This window comes from Stylophora pistillata, chromosome 12, assembly GCF_964205215.1.
Source record: "Stylophora pistillata chromosome 12, jaStyPist1.2, whole genome shotgun sequence".
NCBI lineage: Eukaryota > Metazoa > Cnidaria > Anthozoa > Scleractinia > Pocilloporidae > Stylophora > Stylophora pistillata.
Window position 1 is genome coordinate 20,867,647 of NC_142530.1, and position 21,767 is coordinate 20,889,413.

The window sequence follows — 21,767 nt, forward strand, 5'->3', positions numbered from 1 at the left end:
CCCAGATTTGCTTGAGAGCTATGAGAATGAGCTAGAATGAGCTTGTACAAAAGTCTCACAAAGGATCCTTTCGTTGTAAACCCTTGTACGAAACATCAGATTTGAAGAACTGTCAACAGTCAATAAATTCAATTTTTTTCCTGGCCATGACCTAATTTCCTGTCAAGAGGTTTCGCTTGGTCGTTTCCCTTTGATTTTTTTGACTGACGTGCTGCCACTTACAACTCAAGTTGTCTGGAAGTAGTCAGAAAGAATGCGCGGCCGTGTTAGAACTCAGTTGAGTGTGAGGGCCACAAGTTTATTAGCCTCTGGCTATTAAGTGCTACCCTCTTTAAATAAAGGCTTTCATTCATTCATTTCCTTCGAGGTGGAAGCGTTCAAAACAATGAAGGAAACCGAAATGGGCATAAGGTCTTCTTCTTCTCATCGGAAGCGAAACCACGAATCACGTAAGTACTCTATATATAACTGTTGGTATTTATGAATGTGGCGACAATTCACTGTTCGTCTACCAGTAAAACTTCAATCCCGGCCTCGCGAAAACAACCACGCCACGCTTGGCCGCTAGTCAAGTCCCGCGGTCCTATAACTGTAAGCTACTATAGCTAGCTTTGAAAGATCTAGGCCGCAAGTCGCACTGATGGTGGTTTTACCTGGGATTGTTTGCCCAAGATGGCAAAAGTTGGCAAAGTAGGTCGAACTATTAAAAATACACTCGATCGCTTTCCGGCGATCGCGTCGAAAGCGGGGAAATCAAAACCACCAGCTGTGTGTACAGGAAATGAATGTTAATATCCAAAAGATTAATTTTTCTGGAAAACAAAGTTAATTCAAACTAAGTATTTGATTAAGGGTCTATTAAGCATAGCATTTTCTTATTTGTTTGCTTATTTTAATTTATAGAAGACGTCATTTTAAAAAAACTAACAAACGAATCGGGACTTCGAGACCCTTAGCCTTGCAAAAAATCGAGACTCCGAGACACCTTCGATTCGTATAAAAGACGAGACTGCGAGACGCACATAACCGCTGGAAAAACGAGACTGTGGGATCTACGAAATTCGACTAAAATTTTGCGAGACCCTGAGTTTTTGAAGGACCATTCACCACCCCTACAATTCGAGCTGCATTTAGAAATAAAGAGAATGTTCCATTTTTAAATCCTATTATTTTTACTTCTTAATTCGTGTACGGCACAAGACTGTGATAGCATTCCAAGAGTGATAAATGGTCGCATACATTTTCGCGCTGCAGAAAGCTGTGATAGTCATATGTATATTCTCATGAAATTCACGATAAGACTGCGTATTATGCATTAACGATAACCCTTGACCTACAAATAGACAAATGGACGCCGCACAATGGGCGATTGATGGAACTCATAGACACAGCTAAACTTGGAAAGATATTGGCCTCCCATTCCTTCATCGACATAATATGCGTGAAGTGTTTTGTATGAGAGCAAACAAACGACAATCAGCAATCTGCAAATAAAGAATGTTAACACCAGATCGGTCAGACCGGATCGCTCTTACCGAGTGTTTTAACAAGAATGGATTACATTCTCAACGTGTAAACAGCTGGCCATGAAAGTCACGGAACAAGAATAAAGACGTCAAATTTACATTTTCTAATATGAGCATTTGGAGACATGTTATGGGTCTACCTTTTTGGTCTTAACCTTAGCCTACGTTGTGTGTACCCAATGCACGGATGTTTTCATGTCTTCTAAAGAGATTTCCAAGCGTAAAATTTTTTAGCTGCAACAGAGCCGCTATTATTAGATACCACTTTAATAGCTTACCTCTGCTTGTGCATGGACGACTGATTTCAGTGTGTAAATTCCACTTAAAGTACACTTGACATTATGGTAAATGAATTTTGCCCCCTGTCTGAAAGTTGAGATACGTCGATAAAAGACACCTTTGCCTAGATTTGATCTTGAGCCGTACATGCAGTGAGTCACTTTTAGCGACGTTGGAGAAAAGAAAGAGACTTTCAGCGACGTTGGAGAAAAGAAAGAGACTAAAAATGGAAAGATTCCACAAAGGTTAGAACTGACAAACAAGTTTTATGATTCCTACAATTTCTAGAAAGACAGTGGCTTTTCTATCATTAGTATGACTTCAATTACCAAATCTTACTTGATGGAGTTAGCTTCCTAAAATCATAGGGCCGATTATTTACGCGAGGTCTAACTCAAACCACGGTTTTACGCAATCAGCGAGCTTCAGCCTTTCTCCTGTTAAGAGTATTCATTTGATCAAATAAATGTCCTTCCATTGTTAGCTTTCGGCCTTCTTTGCCCTGCTCATAAAAATAAATGTTCAGATGAAAGGTTCAGCTAAATAGAGGCTTGTTTAGGAGCGGTTTTGCTTGTTTAGTAAACAACGGCTAAACTTTGTTTAGATATTCAGACCGTAATCTCCAATATATTTTAGACTTAAATACGAACCTGCTGTATTCTAATACATGATCAAGTACCACCTAGGGATGCTACTTTCGTGCGACCACCGTGGTAGAAGTGATATCAAACTTTCACAAACGGTCCTCGAACAAGAAACATAACTACTCTTCTACAACTTGAAATGTTTCGTAATTGAAGTCAGGGCACCTTGCAACCAAACGGTTGTATCGGTGCGGAAAATATATTCTCTGCACGACTTAGAAACATAAAGATAAGATTTTAGACCACTTTAATTCTGACTATTAATCACGATAACATTTTTTTAAATATCTAGGTGAATTTGTAAACGTCACACAGAGGCCAAAACGTTCCCATATATAGGACGCACTAGATAAAACCAAATAAGATAGGATTACATATCGCCCGCAGCGCCCGTGCGTAAGATGAAGCGAATCCTGTGTTCTGATTGGCTACCCGAGCGGGCAAGATGGACCCATCTTGCCCGCTCGGGATTTCCCACATTGATCCCGCGCATGAAAAAAACAGAATAAGAGCTAAGTTCGTAACTCTTGGACAATTTCGGCGATGGAAACGCAGAAAGCGACCGAAGATAGTCAAAACAAAGGAAACGGAAAGGACTTTCTTGAGTTTGTTGTGCTACAAACTTAGTTGGCTTTCTTTCCCAGCTCTCGAAGGAAACAAGTCATTCTTAACTCTTAATAAAGCGAAATCTTTTCGCAAGATAATAAATCCTTTATTAACCAAGCTTGTTCGGTCAAGATGGCTGGATATTAACCTCGTTCTTTTTCCGCATTTTTATGGACCTCAACTTCGTCTCGGTCCATAAAAATGCAAAAAAAGAACTCGCCCAATATCCAACCATCTTGACCGAACAAGCTTGGTTAATAACGCATATTTATTTGACATCAAATACACGGGAAGTGGTCTCCCAATCTTCCGAGCCCTAGGCTCATGATATAAGTGTTTCAATAAATCGACTACTATAATTTTGTTTTAAGTTTAGCCTACTACTTCTAAAAAAAAGACAGCACAAAGTCCTTGGAATGAGAAACATGGCTAGCATTCCACAAAATGTCTCGTAAGAGAGTTTAAACTTTTACCTTGCATTACGTATTTGTCACACAGTATTAACGAGAGGTCTTACATTCATATCGCCCAAAATCTTAGATACGTAAGAAAAAGAAGACTGATTTATGCTAGTTTTGAAGGACAATGATTTCGATAATACCCAGATTGATGTCAGGTGTCAATTTCGAACTGCTTTCCAGCAACCCAGATCATCACACTTTGTGCCTCATTGGATCACTACAGCAAATCATTGCTTACAACAGACAAGCTACGTACATGAATATATTGAGACAGCGATAGCATCACAATGTATTTCCTCAAAATGAAGACAAATAGATCGATACATGTACATTCAGTCAGATCTTGATAACTCGCTATAAACATCGACGTTGAACTGAACTTTGAATTGAAGAAGATAGATGAACTTGTTCTTAATGCATCGTCACTACAGTATCTATCTGCTCTAAGAATTCCTTTCCATAAGTCATCTGGCTGATATCTTCCCTTCAGCGTAGAAACTGAGTCATTGTAGAGGGACTAGGTAAGCATTCAGTCAGTAAAAGCAGCCATATCTCATAAAAACTCTTTGAAATAGTGAGATATCCCTTTTCTTTTCGATATAGATCGTTTTCACTCTCACCCAATAAAAAATAAATCGAAAACTATTCCATGGATAAGGTCAGGAAATTGCAATGTTATATAGGAGAAAGGTAAAAAAGACACTCCTTCAAGTCTAAGGCCTTTTCGTTTTTCCAAACTTCAAATATTCGTCAAAATGTTTTGCACAAATTTGCAGAGCCCAGTATGGAGCCGCCATGTTGGTGCACCTCTTTGGTCCACCAATATGGCGGCTAGAAAATAATATAAACATTTGGAACTTACTTTGGCTATTTGGTCGACTGATTATCTGAACTGAACCAACAAACATAAATAAACACACTTTTCCTAACACTTAAACTCCTAAAAAGACTAAAAATCACTAGATAAGAGTATATTTTTCGACAGACACGATCAGAGCTGTATGTCACGCACAGCCACAACTGCGAACTTCAAATTGCGCTGGTTTCCAAACTAAGCACTCTATTGAGCTGAAAAGTTGAAAAGAGATATTACTTTAATCGCCCTTATACCTGAGGATAAAAATTTTCGTGGCTCTTTAGTTTTAAATTTTGGAATTTGATGACGTCACCTGAAAACGATCTATTAGAGAAATCCACAGTACAAAGTATCATAGAGAACTTGTCCCTTACCAAAATACTAATGTAGGGAGAAAACCCTGGACTTTTCAGAACTACTTTGATTATACGAACTAAACTTTGGAAGTTTTTTGCCAATCTCCTACAAAGTAGATAACTTTGATTTAACACCTAGTTTGTATTTCTTGGTCTCTTTCCCTCGTTACTTATATGAAGTGTCTGGTGCTGTTATTTTCATTTTTTTTTTAAACCGCCGGTTTTTTTTTTCTTTTATTTATTTATTTATTTTTTTGTGGCTTTTTCCTTGTGGTCAATATTAGGTCAATATTGACCACAAAAAAACCCTCTATTCGCTCCGACGAAGGGCTAACGCTCGAAACGTCATTTACGTTTGTTTAGTTAGTATTTTGTAACAACAAAGAACGTGAGTGTTGTCAGCAGTGATACTTTAAAGTAGGGCTATACTTCTCCATTGCTAGTAATGTTTATTGTAATTTACGTTTTCGTAGTTTTTTTGATGAAAAAGTTATAATGTCACTGTCGAAGATTGATAAAAACTGTCTGCATTCCTCTTCATATTTCCTTAAAATCAGGGACTAAATCAATTTTCCTCTTGTAGGATCATTTTATCCAGTTGGTAACAATCAATGTTTGTGATATTTAATTCTGAAAAGTTGGTTGAGAGGATCTAGTTTGTGATCAAGTAATTCGGTTATGTCAACTAAGTTGAAATTGTAAATTAGCCACCGTCACGGTAAGGAGTTATAAAGCTGACGTTTCGAGCGTTAGCTCTTCGACATTCGCTCTGACGAAATGCTAACGCTCGAAACGTCAGCTTTTTAACTCGTTACCGTGACGGTGCCTAATTTACAATTTCAACTTAGTTGAGACAACCAAATTACCTTGTTACCCCCAACGACGCAGCACCACAGTTTCTTTAGAAACTTACCTCCTTTATTAGTTTGTGATCAGATTGAATACATTTTTCCCCAGCTCCCTCTTCAAACCTGCCTTACTTTATATTATTTTCAGTAGAGAGTTAAGTTGACGCCATAGCATTCTCGTTAATGTGTGCAAAATAGTGAAGTGAAAGCCTGGAAGTGTCACTCTGTTGATCTCAGTAAGAAACATACCGTCGATCCTCAAATTTTTCAGTTTTAGAATCACTGCACCACGGTCACAGTGTGCCAACACTTTTCAAATCGATCGCTTTCGGTTTAGCAAGAGCACAAGTATGACCAACTATGGATGCTACTAAATAATAATAGATGTATGTACTTTCTCAGGTTTCTTACTTGACACGTAAGTACTTCTTCGTGTTTCCTCCTTAGTACTTCCTCAGGTTTCTTACTTGACACGAAAAACTCAACGTCAGTAAAAATTTAATTTTGGGGACATAGAGAAAGTGTGCAACTAACACAATATCATCATCTTTTAGAACTTGCGATCTTCCTGCCGACTAATGATTCACCTGCACGTCAATTACTAAAATATAATTATCAAAATTTGGTCTTTTGATATTTTTTGATATTTTTGATATTTGATATGATCTGCTTTTTCAATCTTTACGATATCGCCAAGTTGTTAACGCTTCGTTTACATAAATAACTTACGCTTGCCAATGTCAGAGGAAAGAAATGCATATGGTTTGCTGATGACTGAGATGGCACGAAGTGTCCATTAAAGTCTTCAACGAAATGAAATGGATGACATGTTTTTAGGTAACTGAAAGTAAGAATGCACATCAAAATTCGTTTTATATTTGAGAGTTTGGAGAAGACGTGCTTGAAAAAGGACGGTGCTGTTATGTAATGTTCTGTACCGATGACCGAAATAGGCATTTTCGCAACAAACATTTTCATCTAATTTACTGGAAAAACTACCTTCATCGTTTGAGGTTGGGCATTGACCAGCTGATATCATTAATAACTCAGAACCACCGCTTGGAAACATAGATACGCTGCCGGTAAACGAAATAGCGAACGTTCGAGGAGTTCTGGAAGGACCTAAATATAGGTAAATTAATACAACTGATTAAACGCGTTGTCAGGGGGAGAAAAACACGGAAGAACAGCTTGGGCTCTTGTGACTTATTTGAAACTTGTTTATCCTCAATATAGTCTGATCCATTTTGTAGGCATTAAAAGATTGCGCCCTCCTCAATTGAAAAACATTCCTTGATATAAAAGAGTATCAAACATGAAGGATTGACGTCACTATCAGGTTTCGCAAAGCAAGAAAAGGATGTCAGAGAGACTGATGTTTTCTTTAAGAAGCAGATGATTATATATTTGTCGATACCGTTGAAGGAAAAAGATCTCCAATTGTACATAGACTATGGATAATTAATAACACTCTGAAAATGTCGGCAGAAATATGTCAATCATCCAACAAGAGATAGCTTCATCGTATTTAGAAATTTAGAGATTCCAATACACCGATTTACCTCTATTACCATTATAATTATTATTATTATTATTATTATTATTACAATCATTATTATAGAATTTAATAATAGTTTTGTTCTTGGAAGTTTAAAGTTCTTATTTCATAGTTTTTATTCAAATACTGTCTTCGCAAGAACACAAATGTCATGGTACAACAGACGTAAACTTTTTACGTGAGGAGGAAAACATTTGAAATTTGGAGACATTATCAATACTATGTACTTATTGACTAAGTGGGAGGGCCAGACAGAAAAATCTTTGGCTTGTAACCATGACGTACGGACCGAGCGCAGTGAGGTCCGTGCGTCATGAATGAAAGCCAAATATTTTCCCTTCCTTCACGACCAAACTCAGTCAATAAACATTTTATCATATGAGCACTGGTTAAGTTTTGAAAGTTTTGAAAATTTTGTTTTAGCTTGATAGGACGCGATAGAACTGGTGCGCGCGGGAAATCCACAAAAACGTTACAATAAAAACTTTTCTTTCAAATTTTTTTTTTCGAGTCAGAATAAGAAACTCACAATTAATCGAAAAACGTGACCCATTTTCTCATTTCCCATCACTGCCGCCCTGCAACAATAGCGAAGAAAGGTTTAATTTTTTTGCAACAAAGCCGAGCAACTGCACTAGGACCAGAAGATGGAATGTAAGTTGAATCATCATTTCCTAGTTCCTATTTCCTCGCTAGTTCATGATCAATTCAGGTAAACATTTAAGACCCAATCATTTTTAGTTGAATGAGTGATAATAAAAATGTATATCGATGAAATATTTACCGACATAACATGTGAGTGGCAACACACCAATGCCATTAGGTGTAGCTAAAGACTGTGATAGGAATTTACCCTTCCTCACCTTAAACATCAGAGAGAGTTAGTCTTTGCTAGTTTAATTTAGAAAAAAGAGAATATAACTTATGCCAAATTTAGACTAACAAAAAATGTTTAGTTAAACCACGTTTAATCAAATGGAAAAAAAGACAGAACGTGCTCATTGAGTAATAACTGACTTAAATCTTACCTGCGCGACAAATATCAGTTTAAGCAACTTCTTTAAAGACAACCATTTTGAACTGTGTTTAAAAAAACATCTTCAAAACGCGTTTTTGCTTTAGTATTAATAATCGTTACAAGGTTAAGCGTCAACGTATTGTTCGTTAGTCGTTCAAGTAGACGTGGTAAGAGATTCTTGGGTATCATTAAAGAGGACACTTTGAATAATGAAATTTTAATGTTGCTTAATTTGGGCTTATTTTGATTTATTTTGAGTGTTCGCACTTTACTCACCCAAATTCTCAAACTCTGAAGAAGGCATATAGATAAACCCAGTAAACATGGAAGTTAAACCTGGAATTTATTTGTTGCTTCGTACTACTCGGAAACTTTTATGAGCAATATTTCTTTAGAGACGTTTTTTTTTATTCGCACATGTACCGTATAGCGCGATTATCAGGGTCGTAAGCTCTATTGAATTAACAAGCGGTGATGTGGTGGGAATGAAAAGCCCTCCAGCGAAGTTTGAAAACCTCAGTGACTGAATGACTTAACGCAATACATGTATCTTGAATTCTTTTTTACATAATTACACAATACTCCTAATTGAACGTTGATGCATCAAAACACGTTGTATTCTCGTGATGGGTCCCATTCAGTAAGCGCAAATCTGAAATGGGGCCAAAGAACACGCAATTATTTACCGTGACAGTTTGATTGATTATCCATTAACTATCCTTAAAACACTTCTACAATGAAATATGATCTTTGTGGGCAAGATTAAAGAGAATAGTTATGATTAGAAAGCGATGTACTTCCGCTGAGGATTTCAATCAATCGTCTCAAATTTTTCTCATGATTTTTAGCACGTTAACATTTGGCTTGCCTAAAATACCATCAATCAACATTGCCACGGAAAGTAATTATCACCAACCGCAAAGCTATTATCATATTTGTGGGCGGAAAAAGTACTGATTTATTTGTCTTTTTTGTTTCGCGAGTCATACTGAAAACGTCACGTCGAAAGCAAAAATACACATTCAAATAGTTCCCTTCCATACCGACACTATTTTGGTCTTTAACCCACCCTTAGTCCAACAATCCAGAAGCAAACAGTGCAAATATCTCTCATCAAATCTCTATGAAAGCAAAGAGGTGCTTTGTACCTTTATACACTCTTATCAAACAAACAAACTACCGTAACTCCGGTGCATAATTGTGAACGTCTGTTTTCACTGTAAAGGTGTCTATCCCGCCTACGTAAAACATTCTAATAAAAAGTTCAATTGACTTAACTCTGCGCAGCTTTACGCGTTCCAACAAATTAATTTCCAATGAATAGTGTGCAATCCCCACAGAGTTAAGAAAGATTTTATCAATAACAATTTTTACCATTATTGATAAGGAAGACGCCTATTAATGGGTCTGTTTGCCCTCTGATTATCTTTACAAAGTTTCTTAAAAAGTGCAACAGGTGTTGTTGCTAGGTGCGACAACTGTTGTTACATACTGTGAAGGTGTCTCATTGCAAAATGCGACAATTGCTTCTTTTACAAAGCGCAAAGATTTTTGCAATTGTACCAGCACAGACTCGCCCAGATTTCATTTGAAACTCATTTTCTAACGGTAGCGAGAGTGATAAAAACATCATTTCTCAAAATAATATGCACTTATTGACTGAGTGGGAGGGCCTGACTGGGAAATATTTGGCTCGAGGTCACGACATACGGAACAAGCCAGCGAGGTCCGTGTTTCATAAACGTTCCGTCCAGCCCGACCTAAATCAGTCAATAAGCATTTTATCATGACCTCTGACTAAGATTTGGAAAATTCTGAAAAGTATCTTTTAAATTAAGAAGGACGCGACAGACTAGTGCGCACGGGACAACCACAAAAAAGATTTTACAACAAAAACTTTTAATTTTTTCTTTTCGAGTCACAACAAGGAACAGACGATTAATTGAAAATTGTGACTTATTTTCTCCTCTTTTTTTCCACTGCTGTCACTCGTTTTTTTTGCAACAACAGCGAACAATGTCGCCGCATAAGTACACCAGGGCCGGACGACTTTTTCTGGACCGGCTCACGTCAACCTGTCCGGCCCTGCGCACGTCAGCTGTCACTATGGTATCCAATGGGATAGCGCGAGCGGGGCCGGACCCGGACGGATTATATATGATAAAATTGCTTCCGAATAGCGAGATTTTATCCATTAAAATTAAAAACAATAAATCCCTGCACCATGTAAGATCAATTGTTCATCTTCATGTCCACCTACACTTGCTCAAGACTGACAATAAGATGTGCATTATTAAAGAAAAAATAAATTCCTTTTCCTGAGATTAAAAATAAAAAAAAAAATAATAATGTCTTTCTAGTTTCAAGGAACTACGGATGGAAACCTTAATGACACGACAAAAATCCTTGAGGGTTATATTTTTTCCTTAATCTGCTCACCACACGACGATGTTGCCTTTTATAGAGATATCGTCATTATATTTTGGAAGATTTAAAGACCCTATCGGTGCTTAGCTACATTTATCAGTTAGGTAGGTAATTCTGCCAAGGTATTGCAACAGATGGACCTCAGAAGCACTTTGCGTGTTAGTGTACGTGGAGTAATTATTTCCACCTGTTTGTTTGGTTTTCATGATCTATCCGTGAAGTTCTTGTAATAATCTTTTACAAAAATTGAGTGCAATGGTCAATTATCAATCTTTTAATATCCCTTTCTTCCTTCCTTTACAGGTCATTTTGGTCTTCTACCTCACTCTCATGAATGATGTTGAGTCGTTGAAGACCCAACAGAGATCAACCCGCTGGTGGCTTCGCTCTCATTTAAGACTGAATAAGCCGTGTATGGGAGGTAACCTAATGAAAATTGATACTAACCAATGCATAGTTTCTAACGGGAAGCAGATGTGTAAAGCAAAATCTAATGGCTGGTATACCAAACTTCCCACAACGAGTAAGTATTTGTAACTTAGCTAAATTCATTTAAAGATGATTGATATCTTCTAATTGGTTATGATATTTGGCCCATTTGAATTTAAAGGACTGATGGTGTTGATCAAAAAAACTTCAGATATCAGTGTACATATTAGTGCTGACAAATGTATTTTACCCGATTAGATTTAGATCATGTACACAAAATAGTCATAGATATATTAACGGGTGCTTAAATGTTCATTGTTTTATAAGGGTTTCTCAATTTCAACTTAAATTAAAACAAGTTTTGCAATTAAAAGACTATTAAAAACGAGTCTTTAAAGAGAGCATTTTCCTCCAGCATAAAAAATTTTGTAATAGTGATTTGTAATAGTTTTCCAAGAGGTTTCCCCGATAAAAAATTTCATCAAATATTGAAAACGAGGCGAATAGTTAACATACAATTGGTCGCGTGTTGAACTGCATCATTACATTTGAAAAACAACTTCAAGGGATAGAAATTAAAGAAAAAAGAAAACACAGCCACGATCAGTCACGAGAAATATGGCTCACTCACGTCTATCCATTAAATGGATGTGACGCCAATTATTCGTCTGGAATGTATTTCGTCAATCAAAAGAACTAAAGTACAACAAAACAAAGCAATTACAGACTTGCAAGGTTAACCTTGCATGACTTCCTGACAAGTTCCCATGTAACCATTGTACTCTTGCAATTTCAAGGTTTCCAGCTGGTTCAATTAAGAAGGAAAAAATGCATCCAATTTTCCGACCACCTTAACAGGAAATTTTCATTAAAAGTCATCAACGGTACGACTGTCACTTTTGAGGTGAGTTTAAAGAAGATTAATACTTGTGACTCTCATAGACGGCTAGCATTGATGTTTTTATTTGTTCGACATTAGCTATATAAATGGCAAATTAAACTCATCGATAAGTTGTTACTATGAAAAGGACTCATCAGTCTCAATATCAAGTATTTAAGGATGATTGGAAACCACTCTTACAGATACTTATGAAATCACGTAGGAGGCCACTTACGGGCATGCACGCCCAGTTTGAAAGAAAAACGTTGGTCAATTAGAGGAAATAGAACAAAACATGGATATTAAAACCATGACTACATCTCTTTCTTCCAAGTTTGTAGGCTTTGATAGAGGGAGCTCTCCTGGTGATTATTTCGTCATCATAACTTTTGTTTTTTTATGATTATAAGCATTATTGTGGTCAACATTATCATTGCCATTCTTTTTATTACTATTGTTATTATTATTATTATTATTAAAATAAATTTTAAACTCATAAAAAACACTATTTAAAGACATGATTCGGCATGACTCATGCCATCATCAGTTTACTGAGGTGAATCCTTTATTTCGTTTTTTAACATTTCATCAATATTACATTATAAACTTAGTACAAATGGGAGTTTTAAAATCAGTGTACCGTTAAAATAGTGCAATTAGACATGTCCACGCGCAAGAGTAACATTTCGAGGATCTTTTTATGCTAAAAAAGTTATGACAGTTGTTGAAATTACCATAACTATTATCATCATACGATACGGGAAACCAAAATGTTTCTCTTCATTTCTCGAATGCAAATAATTCGTTGCTGTTCAGCATTGAGCTGCCATTTAGCGCGCGAGGTAAGCACCATTTACTCGAGTTAAGTGCTGATAAGTATGATTCTTTCCTTTTACAGGAACAGCAATGTGATCATACCATTAATGGCAATTTCCTGTTTGCCGAGAAACGAGTTGGAAGACTATATCAATATCTACACAAGGTCGGAAATACGACTTTGTGCTTAGGCGTACATAGAAACTGCGACGTAGACTTATCCCTAATAAGAGCAAATGGAGATGATGGGCGCTGTCTGTTTAAGAAACATAGAAAGCGAATATAAACTATTCGTAAAAATGCCTTATTGACAATTTGGAGAAAATTTGAAAAATCTAAATGTCTTCCTAAAAGTTTCGTCGTTGTCTTACAAGAACAATGGTTGTCAAAGATATGTACCGTTTTTAAGATAACTTTTTTAATATATAATAGAGTAAGTTTTCATTTTGTAAGAACTAATTTTGATATATTTAGTTCATTTTATCTTGCAACTTTTTAAATATACAATAGAATAACTTTTTACATTGTAAGAGCTTATTTTGAAATATTTAGTTAATTTTATCTTGCAACTTTTGATGTGAATTTCTATCTAATAAATAAAGACAAATTATTGACATAATTCAACGAAGAGGCCATCCTGTTTCTATGTCATGTAGGAGTTTGTTAGAACAGCCTATCAACCATAATTTCAAACCACTGTTAGCGGTACATAACGTACTAAACGAACTAGATGGTCCTAAGACCACCAAGATTGGGTATGGACCAAAAGTATTGAGAAAGACTTCAACTTTTAATACAAACGGAATAATCAGTGATAGCTTACATTGCATCGTCCCCAAAAATCGTTTTTCTAAATGCTCAAGTCTGTCAAAACTTTTGCGAATTTATTCGGTAAAGCAGCAAGTTGGAATCAGCTACCGACATATTTTTTCCTCTCTACGGCTAGGTTGCATAAAGAGGATCTGGAATTTTTTCCGGGATTTTTTGAAAGCAGAGTAGTGATCTCCTAAGAAATACAGAGGGACTCTGATCTTCCTCTTCAAACTATTATCATATAGTTGATCCATCGATGTGTGTCTCTATTCAAATTTCCTTTGCAGGAACAGCGATGCGACAATACCAATTTTATGAACAGCTCCTCTTTGACGAAAGAAGACTATATCAATTTGTACACATGATCAGGAAAACGACACAAGCCTAGGTGAACCAGGAGAATCTGATAAAAGTTTGTCTCCTTATGAGATTGATGGTCGATGTTTATTCAACAAACAAAGGAAACTATTTACAGCTAAGGAATGTGGTGTATCTGTAACGCCCCACATTGGAGTCGGCGGATACAAAAAAAATCTCACACAGTTGGCATATGGAAGAGAAAAAAAAACAAAGAATCTGTTAATATATCTGAAAATTAAAATTGCTACCTTTCTGAAGATTAAAGACCAAACATTAGTCAACTTCGCATGATAGGACGGATAGGACTTAAAGCCCGAGGTCCCTTCTCCTGCACCTATCAATTAGTTAATTTCGACGGGGGACGTTAAAGAACCCACATCACGAGATTACGGTAATGTGGTCTGGCCTGGTTACTGAGAATGGGGGGAGGGGGCATCTGTAAAATTTATTCTTTATTTATTGTAAACTACCGCCGGCAGTCTGGAAAAGTCCCCCGCACAGTGTTGTAAAGCGCATTCAGGAGCATCTACAAGGAAATTCGCTATAGAAATTGATCTATATTATTATAATATTACTCTTCCCTCTCCCAGATATCAACCAAAATGACTGCGAAATTACACAGTCATCAATTCCTCTCCTTTGCTCAATTTTTACTGGTCTTTATACGTTGATCAAAACTGCTCTACACGAATAAAAACACAGGGAAAAAAAGTTAATTAGGGAAGAAGATATGTGAGAGTAACCTTGATTTTTACAATAACTAAAATGACGCAGCAATACTATCAAATAGAACCATTCGGATTAAAAAAAAGTGTAAAAACCTACGATTAAAGGGTTAATAGATGTAAATGTTTTGTTTAGCTGGTTACTAACCATAAAGAGACAATATCAACGGCATTTAAGCCTAATTAAATTTCTTGACGGCGATACCTTTTCCGGGATCTTAACTACGTTGACCACTTACACAGAATTGACGTTTGTACTTTGAAAGGAATTTTATAGTTTGTAACCTTGCGTCTATTTAAGACTACTACGGTCGTTACAAAAGGGGTAAATCTCACTTCTATAAGGAAAGAGGTCATACAGGATGAACCTGGGAAGAATTTTGCACTCTCACGTATGTGGGTTTGTATCAGGAATTGTTACATTCCAAAATCTCATTGTTGTTTACTTTGGTCTGTCTGTAAATTTTGAAGGGCTTATCTATAGATTGGGATCTGATGAGTTCTTTGTTTTATATTTATCCCATTTTAGGCCATTTTCATGTACTTGGTGGTTCTTATGATGAAAACTGAATCGAGGACAACCCAACTACATCAGACCCTTTGGAGACTTCATTCTCATTTTAGACTCAAGAGGCCTTTTAAAGGAGGTAACCTTGTAAAAATTGCCACGCAACAATGTACAGTCTTTGACGGGCAGAAGCGATGCGAGGCAAAATGCAGTGGTTCCCGGATCAAAGACCCAACAACGAGTAAGTAAATAACCAAAAGAATTTGCGTTTTAATGTGTTCTATTTGGTTGTTTTTCGAAGAAAAAAATTTGCTGAACTAAGAAAATTATTTACGTTTTCCGCTTTGGTTAAACTATACCAAACGATTCCTGATTTTACATTTACGGCCACCAGTCTTCCAAACATGAGCCTGTAAATTTTATGTTATCCGTATAAATTCGCATGGCTACAGTATAGTAACAATGGAATTCATAGACAGAATTCTAAACAAATTCACTCAGAATAATCAAGCTTCCTCACCCCTGATCATTCGAAACCCAGAAACAACTTGATTAGTGAGAGAAAACTTCTTTCACTGAAAATAAATGCATCTTCACAAACCTTTGGGACTAAGCTTGGGATAAACATGCAACATAGCCAGAGCCTGTGATGGATGGATGCCTAGCAATAAGCAAAACTTAAAAAACTTCACAACAAATTAATCAGTTAAACTCTTCCCTACGTGACGATGACAACGTCTTTGGAGAGAAATGGTCCAATACCATTTCTTTCGTTGTTAAAACGTTGTTTTTATCACGTAAGGCTAAATTCCTCCAAATTAAAAATTATTCTCTCGAGTGAGCAAAAGGTGTGATTGTCATGACATATACAAAAGATCGTCGTAATAATACGTCCGAACAGACTTATCATTGGTATCAGGAGAGGCACCTTTCGAGGGGTTAACTTCAAATTGTGGAGCATTTTTAGCATTAAAGCAGTTTTTAAACTGCAGATTAAAAACAATACAGAATGACTCTTTTCCAGAAGTTTTCTTTTTATCAGTTTCAACATATATTAATTTCAGCATCAATATTAATTGCATATTAAGAAACTTGGTGGCTCAATATTACACTTCCTGGGCTTAAAATAAAAGTGAGTTGCAGTAAAAGATTCTGCAATCTGATCGGTTACTTAGAGTGGAAGGAGCCTTCTGACCTATTTCGGTTGCTTCCAGAAGCTTTAAAGAAACAGTTCTGTGAAAAATATTTAATGTGGGCTGTGCCAGTTCTAACTGAGAAACGGTCCTTAAGCTAGCTTTCCACTGTTCTAAAATTGTAAGTCAGCTGTCCATTGCCAACGCAGTAAAGCGGCGTGGCTTCAAGGTTACCACTTGCCATAGCCACAAGTTCTATCTTTCAATTTCCTATATGAAGTAAAGGTTTCCACAAGGCCTTCAAAGCTGCGGTATTTTTTTTTTAAGTATTCAAAGTTTGCAAATGGAGTAATTTGCATCTCAATTTGCAAATCGTGCCACTTAATGACAAAGCAATTTTGGGGCATAATTCAAGTTAAACCACAAACTTGATTATTATGACTGGATGCAAGTGTCCAAATAGAATTTTGTTGCAAATCTGATAATCTTGAACACTTCCATTTTTCGCTGACGAGTGTGTTTTGCGTTTCGCCGTAGGATTTGAGTTTCTACAAAAAAGAGGGAAAAGCTGCATCCAGTATATCCATGACCAAAACATTACATATACATTAAAAGTTGTGAAAAACGCCATGGTTACTTTTGAGGTGAGTATTGTTTTAAGAGGATCGTAATTTCAAACAGGTATCAACGAACGCTTTTCATTCCACTAATTTATTCGTGTTTTTCTCGTTGCCATGTTCCCACCAATCATGTAGCTCCACTTTCTGCCTTTAAAAGCACACACAACCCACAATTCCCCTATTCGCTCCGACGAAGGGCTAACGCTCGAAAAGTCAGCTTTTATAACCGTAACGGTGGCCAATTTGCCATTTCAACTTTGTTGATATATTCAAGTAATTTCAAATAAGTTCACTAAATATCTGATAAACATATATATACTGACAAAAAAAGTCTTTGGTTAAATAATTTTAATTACTTATATCCGTTATCAACTGAACCTAGAAGTCGAAGATTAACTCAAATGCTTAACAATGACGATCACGTGTTTCTAGCTAATTACACGCCACCTCAGAAGATACTAGCAAAAGAATGTCACTGTTTATGCAAATGATATTTTGTGACCATGTTTTCCGTATGAATACTGAAGATAGCGCCAGTCAGTTGAGACAGTGTTTATCTTTCTGGGGTCATTAACTTGATGTCACGGGGGGGGGGAGGGGTTATATAAAGAATAGCGTCAGTCACTTGAGACAGTGTTTATTTGTATGGGCTCATCAGTATTGTCTGCAGCCATTACATTACTAGTTTCAAAAGATCTTTCCAGCGCAATCGCGTTTTCCTATGTTATATCAAATTATCGGTAGTAATTTGCCCAATAATGCATAGCAATATGTTTATATGTCGATATGTTTAATTGTTTATATTGCGTTCGCAGGAAGGGCGCTGCGACAGTAACTCCGATGACAATATCCTGTTTGAAGAGACAAGAGTGGGAAGACTATACCAATATAAGTACTTAGCTGTTAATAGGACAATGTGCATAGGTGTCCATGATAACTGTAGTCATAACTTATCCCTAATAAGAACAAGCAGTAACAGAACAGATGGTCGTTGTTTATTCAAAAAACAGAGAAGTAAACTTTCGGCTACGAAACGACCCTTATTTTTCATATATAGCGATTTATGAGAAAAGATTGAAATAAACATTTCCGATCTTGACGATACCGTGATTGCGCCATTGAAATTTCAAATGTATCCCCATATAAAAAAACAAAACAAAAACACTCGAAAAAAGTTTCGGTTTCGACTTCAACGACGTTAGTCTGTGAGAAAAATGGCTTTAAACGATCTAAAAAGTCGTCAAAGAAAGCCAGAATGTTCAAGCTTGTGTAAAGCTATCATAATCGATACGCATAAACTATTCATGAATTGACCCCTTCTGTGGAAAATGTGTCGCTAAATTAGGAAGATCAGGAATCGACTTATCATGTAGAGCTGGTCTCTAAAGAGTCACGTGCACGAGACGAAGATCCATGTGTTATCTTTACACTTGGGCGCTAAAACTCTTTCAGTGTTGCTTACCTCCTTTCATTGACGGGAAGGTGTGACAGTTTGGTAACGAATTGAGAGGTCATCACAATAAACTGCACAATAGTTCAAACTACTTGAAGTATACTTAGCCGACGCAGTATCATTTTGCCTGAAGAGGTTACATAATCGTACAATTTAATGGTATTTCGGCCTCTTGAGCCTTCTCTCAGCTGATCATGCGACTGTTAAAAGTCAGCTAGCCATTCTTAAAAGAATAACAAATTTACCAGAGCCCGTTTAGCACGAGCTTGTATCTGTGCACTCAGAGCGATGAAGGGCGAGGTGGCGGGAAGTTCGTGACGAGAGATGGTTCCCCACGCGACTTCGGTGCTTGTCACTTTGTAGCAGAGTAACTTGCCAGAGAAGTATGGCTATGATCATGAAGGAGATAACATGATTATGTGTTTCTATGCATTTATTGAAATACCTTTCACTTTAATAGAAGGCATATATCACGAAGCATTTAATGTAAAATACATTTGAGACTATTTTAAGATTGCTCAATATCATGAGAATCTTCACACAACTATATCGATCCAGGAGATTCCTTTTTTACCTTATTTTGCTTCGTTTGATATTATAACTGGCGTTTTTGCCTTGAGTCAAAGTTCTTATCTCAGGCTTTTGACCTTGCACGCCTTTATTTGCTTGAGCTGGTTCCTGAACCAATAACTGCCCTTGCGTTGAGCTTGCATATTTTGCAGGCACGATGTTTCGTTTGTTTAAAATCTGCACCTTCCCGTTCGGAATTTGTGACTTTTTGCAACAATCATTTGTAGGGCAAATACCAACACATAATTTATCACAAATCGCCGGGCAAATGGGTGCAGCATTTGCCGCTGGTATGCCGGGAGGTCCGGGTGGCCCCGGAGGTCCTGGTGGTGCGGCAGCTCCTGCATCCCCGGGTTGTCCCATCGCCCCGGGAGTTCCCATGGCACCTTGAGGACCTTTAGGTCCTTGGATTCCTGGGAAACAAAAGTATTTTGGAAATTATCATTTGCTTTTTGCGCATTTGATATAAGTTTATTCATTCTTAGTCGATATAGTGTGTATAAAACCGACCTCATTAACACCCTAGTCACCAAACGCTTTACAGAGACGTATTTCGCGAAGGTGACCTCTCATGGGTAAAATCCGCTTTCTTGCGGAGCGGGCTGATTATGAGTTGGCTGTTGGTCACCATATTTGTAAAGAAAACTCCTCAGGGTGATCACCTTTGCAGTCAAAACGTTGCAGGAGAGAGTTACCAGACTTCACATTTAATCCTATATTGCGCGCCTGGCGGTGGATTGAAGGTATCAGTGCTACGACTTTTGCGGACTTGTTTCAGCCACAACTCGGCTAACTTTGGCTGTTTTGGCCACTTATGAAACTTGAGTGTCTCCACATGTGCTCGCACTGTATAGAGGTCGGGAGAACGCTTATCATTGTCGCAAAATCCAACAGAACAGCGAGCGTGATTTGGCATTTTAATGTGTTCGCCATGTGTTGGCCGCGCGCTCGCCCCAATCTTTTTGCGCCCCTGGCAAGATGGCGACCATTAACCTTGAATCGTCTATTGTATTTTTTTTTGTAAGTAATTGTCTCCTCATGGTGCAAAAATGAAAAGAGGCACTGACTTACTTAGTTTTCTAGAATGGTACAGGCATGTACAAGTAACAATTCACCATTTCCTTAGAACGCCACTGATACATACATCATTAGTCATACCGACACTTGAATTGGTCATGGCATGAGTTTAATTTGGTTTTAATTAACTTAAAATGCAAATTCACAGATTTCTTAATCTGTGTACATTACTCTTCAAATTCGAATCCATCAAACAGTCAGTAGACCGACTGTAGAAAGCTTCTAATAGTTTTTAAAATCCCTAAACCAAAGTCTGCTTCTAAATAACGGTCTCTATCGTCCTTAATTTTATTTTCAAATTTTATTTATGTATAGCTAGTCCAATATTCTATCACATTCAGAGAGGTTCCTAAACTTTGCTGTCAAGATCATGTTTAAAAAGGCCTTCTATGTGATAAATCACGAGCTTTTACTTAGGAAGCTATCTATTTATGGGGCCGATGATTTATCATTAAAGTGGTTCAGTGAGTTATATCTTACCGGAAGGAATCAATATGTGCGTATAAATGGCTGTTGTTCCACCAGTAAGAGATTGTTACAAGGATCGATCTTAGGAACTATTCTCTTCCTATTTTTTGTGAACGACATCTCTTTAGGTATACGCGATTCAACACCAGACGTTTGTGCTGATAATACAACTTCATCAAAAACGTCTAGCTGGTTTGCGGAACGTTTGCGGAACTTTGTCGCCTCTACTACAATGGATGTTAACTTGAGTGGAAGAAACATTGAACATGCAAATGATTTCAAACGTTTAGGGGTAACGTTAGATCACGATGTTTCACTTAATCGCCAGATTGAGGAGTTATGCAAAAAGTTGGCGGAACGTACTGGACTCCTTCGTCACATAAGTCCTTATTTAAAACGCAGTCAACGAGACATATACTACTCTACGATCATTAAACCTATAATGCTTTACGGCAGTATGATTTAGACTTCTTCCAGTCAAAACACCTTCTGTCGGCTTATTTAACTCCTTAAAGTGAATCCTCTTTTATGCTGAATAATATTTAAATCGATACACTTTAACCTGCAAAAGGCTGAATGGCAATACCCCAGGCTGAATATATAAATAATTTACTTATCAGAGACTCTGAAACACATAATAGATCAACCCGTTTCTGTAATCTTGACTTAAGTTGCCCTCGATATAAGAGAAGGGCAGAAAATGGTCGAACGTTTGCTGTTAGAGCAACAAAAAAATGGAACAAACTAAGTGTGGACCTCAAATGAAGTACTAGCCGTCAAGATTTTTAAGTGTTCCATTTTTGAAAGAATTCTAAATAATCAATTCTTACGCAATTATTCATGTAAATTTTAAAATCTGTAGATAACTACATTTTATAATTTTATTTTTCGATGTACAAAGGCTTATATTCTATTTAAATTACTATTAATATCGTTACAACTACTGCCATTAGTTTGTTTTTTTTTTAGGGCCATTAGATTATCAGTTTTATTACTGCCAAATGTTACCCTCATTAAATAAAGTCTTACTTACTTACTCACTTACTTACTTACTTACTTACTAAAATAAAAACGCTCTCTGCACCTGTCTCGTGACAATTTCTTAAGTGTTATTTTCAAATCACTTGAAATTTCCCTATCTTCACTTGCCCAACTCCCCAACCGGCATCTGTAACTGTGCTCAAAACCGTAACCTGTACACGTACAGTACTCATCACACTTCAAATTCGAATCCATCAAACAGTTAAATAGTTTTTTTCCCCGTAAAAGTCAGTGCACTGACCGTAGAAAGCTTCTAATAGTTACTAAAAATCCCTAAACCAGAGTTTGCTTATAC

The 21,767-nt window shown here is 37.0% G+C and overlaps 2 protein-coding genes across 7 annotated transcripts; both read left to right on the forward strand.

Moving 5' to 3' along the window:
* The first annotated feature begins 300 nt into the window (after positions 1-300).
* LOC148719204 (uncharacterized) lies at positions 301-13,328 on the forward strand. 5 transcript variants are annotated; one of them, XM_088740509.1, is made up of 5 exons: positions 301-449; positions 1,344-2,050; positions 10,883-11,102; positions 11,806-11,912; positions 12,787-13,328. In XM_088740509.1, the coding sequence occupies exons 3-5, from the start codon at positions 10,910-10,912 to the stop codon at positions 12,988-12,990; spliced, it is 504 nt and encodes a 167-aa protein (XP_088596635.1). In that variant the 5' UTR covers positions 301-449; positions 1,344-2,050; positions 10,883-10,909; the 3' UTR covers positions 12,991-13,328. The 5 variants fall into 5 exon arrangements, with proteins under 5 accessions (XP_088596635.1, XP_088596636.1, XP_088596634.1 ...); XM_088740510.1 differs by lacking the exon at positions 1,344-2,050 and having other exon boundaries at positions 319-449; XM_088740508.1 differs by lacking the exons at positions 301-449; positions 1,344-2,050 and adding an exon at positions 7,545-7,788.
* Positions 13,329-13,455: 127 nt separating this feature from the next.
* Positions 13,456-17,967, forward strand: LOC148719205 (uncharacterized). Of its 2 annotated transcripts, none has more exons than XM_088740496.1 (4): positions 13,456-15,002; positions 15,132-15,351; positions 16,781-16,887; positions 17,679-17,967. In XM_088740496.1, the coding sequence occupies exons 1-4, from the start codon at positions 14,997-14,999 to the stop codon at positions 17,928-17,930; spliced, it is 585 nt and encodes a 194-aa protein (XP_088596622.1). In that variant the 5' UTR covers positions 13,456-14,996; the 3' UTR covers positions 17,931-17,967. The 2 variants fall into 2 exon arrangements, with proteins under 2 accessions (XP_088596622.1, XP_088596621.1); XM_088740495.1 differs by having other exon boundaries at positions 13,456-14,994.
* Positions 17,968-21,767: the final 3,800 nt, after the last annotated feature.

Coding starts and splice junctions, on each gene's coding strand:
- LOC148719205 (XM_088740495.1), top strand. CDS start 14,965: ATGAACCTGGGAAGAATTTTGCACTCTCAC. Junction 14,995..15,131: donor GAAGAATTTTGCACTCTCAC/GTATGTGGGTTT, acceptor ATCCCATTTTAG/GCCATTTTCATGTACTTGGT. Junction 16,888..17,678: donor ACGCCATGGTTACTTTTGAG/GTGAGTATTGTT, acceptor TTGCGTTCGCAG/GAAGGGCGCTGCGACAGTAA.
- LOC148719204 (XM_088740507.1), top strand. CDS start 10,714: ATGGACCTCAGAAGCACTTTGCGTGTTAGT. Junction 11,103..11,805: donor TACCAAACTTCCCACAACGA/GTAAGTATTTGT, acceptor TGCAATTTCAAG/GTTTCCAGCTGGTTCAATTA. Junction 11,913..12,786: donor GTACGACTGTCACTTTTGAG/GTGAGTTTAAAG, acceptor TTCCTTTTACAG/GAACAGCAATGTGATCATAC.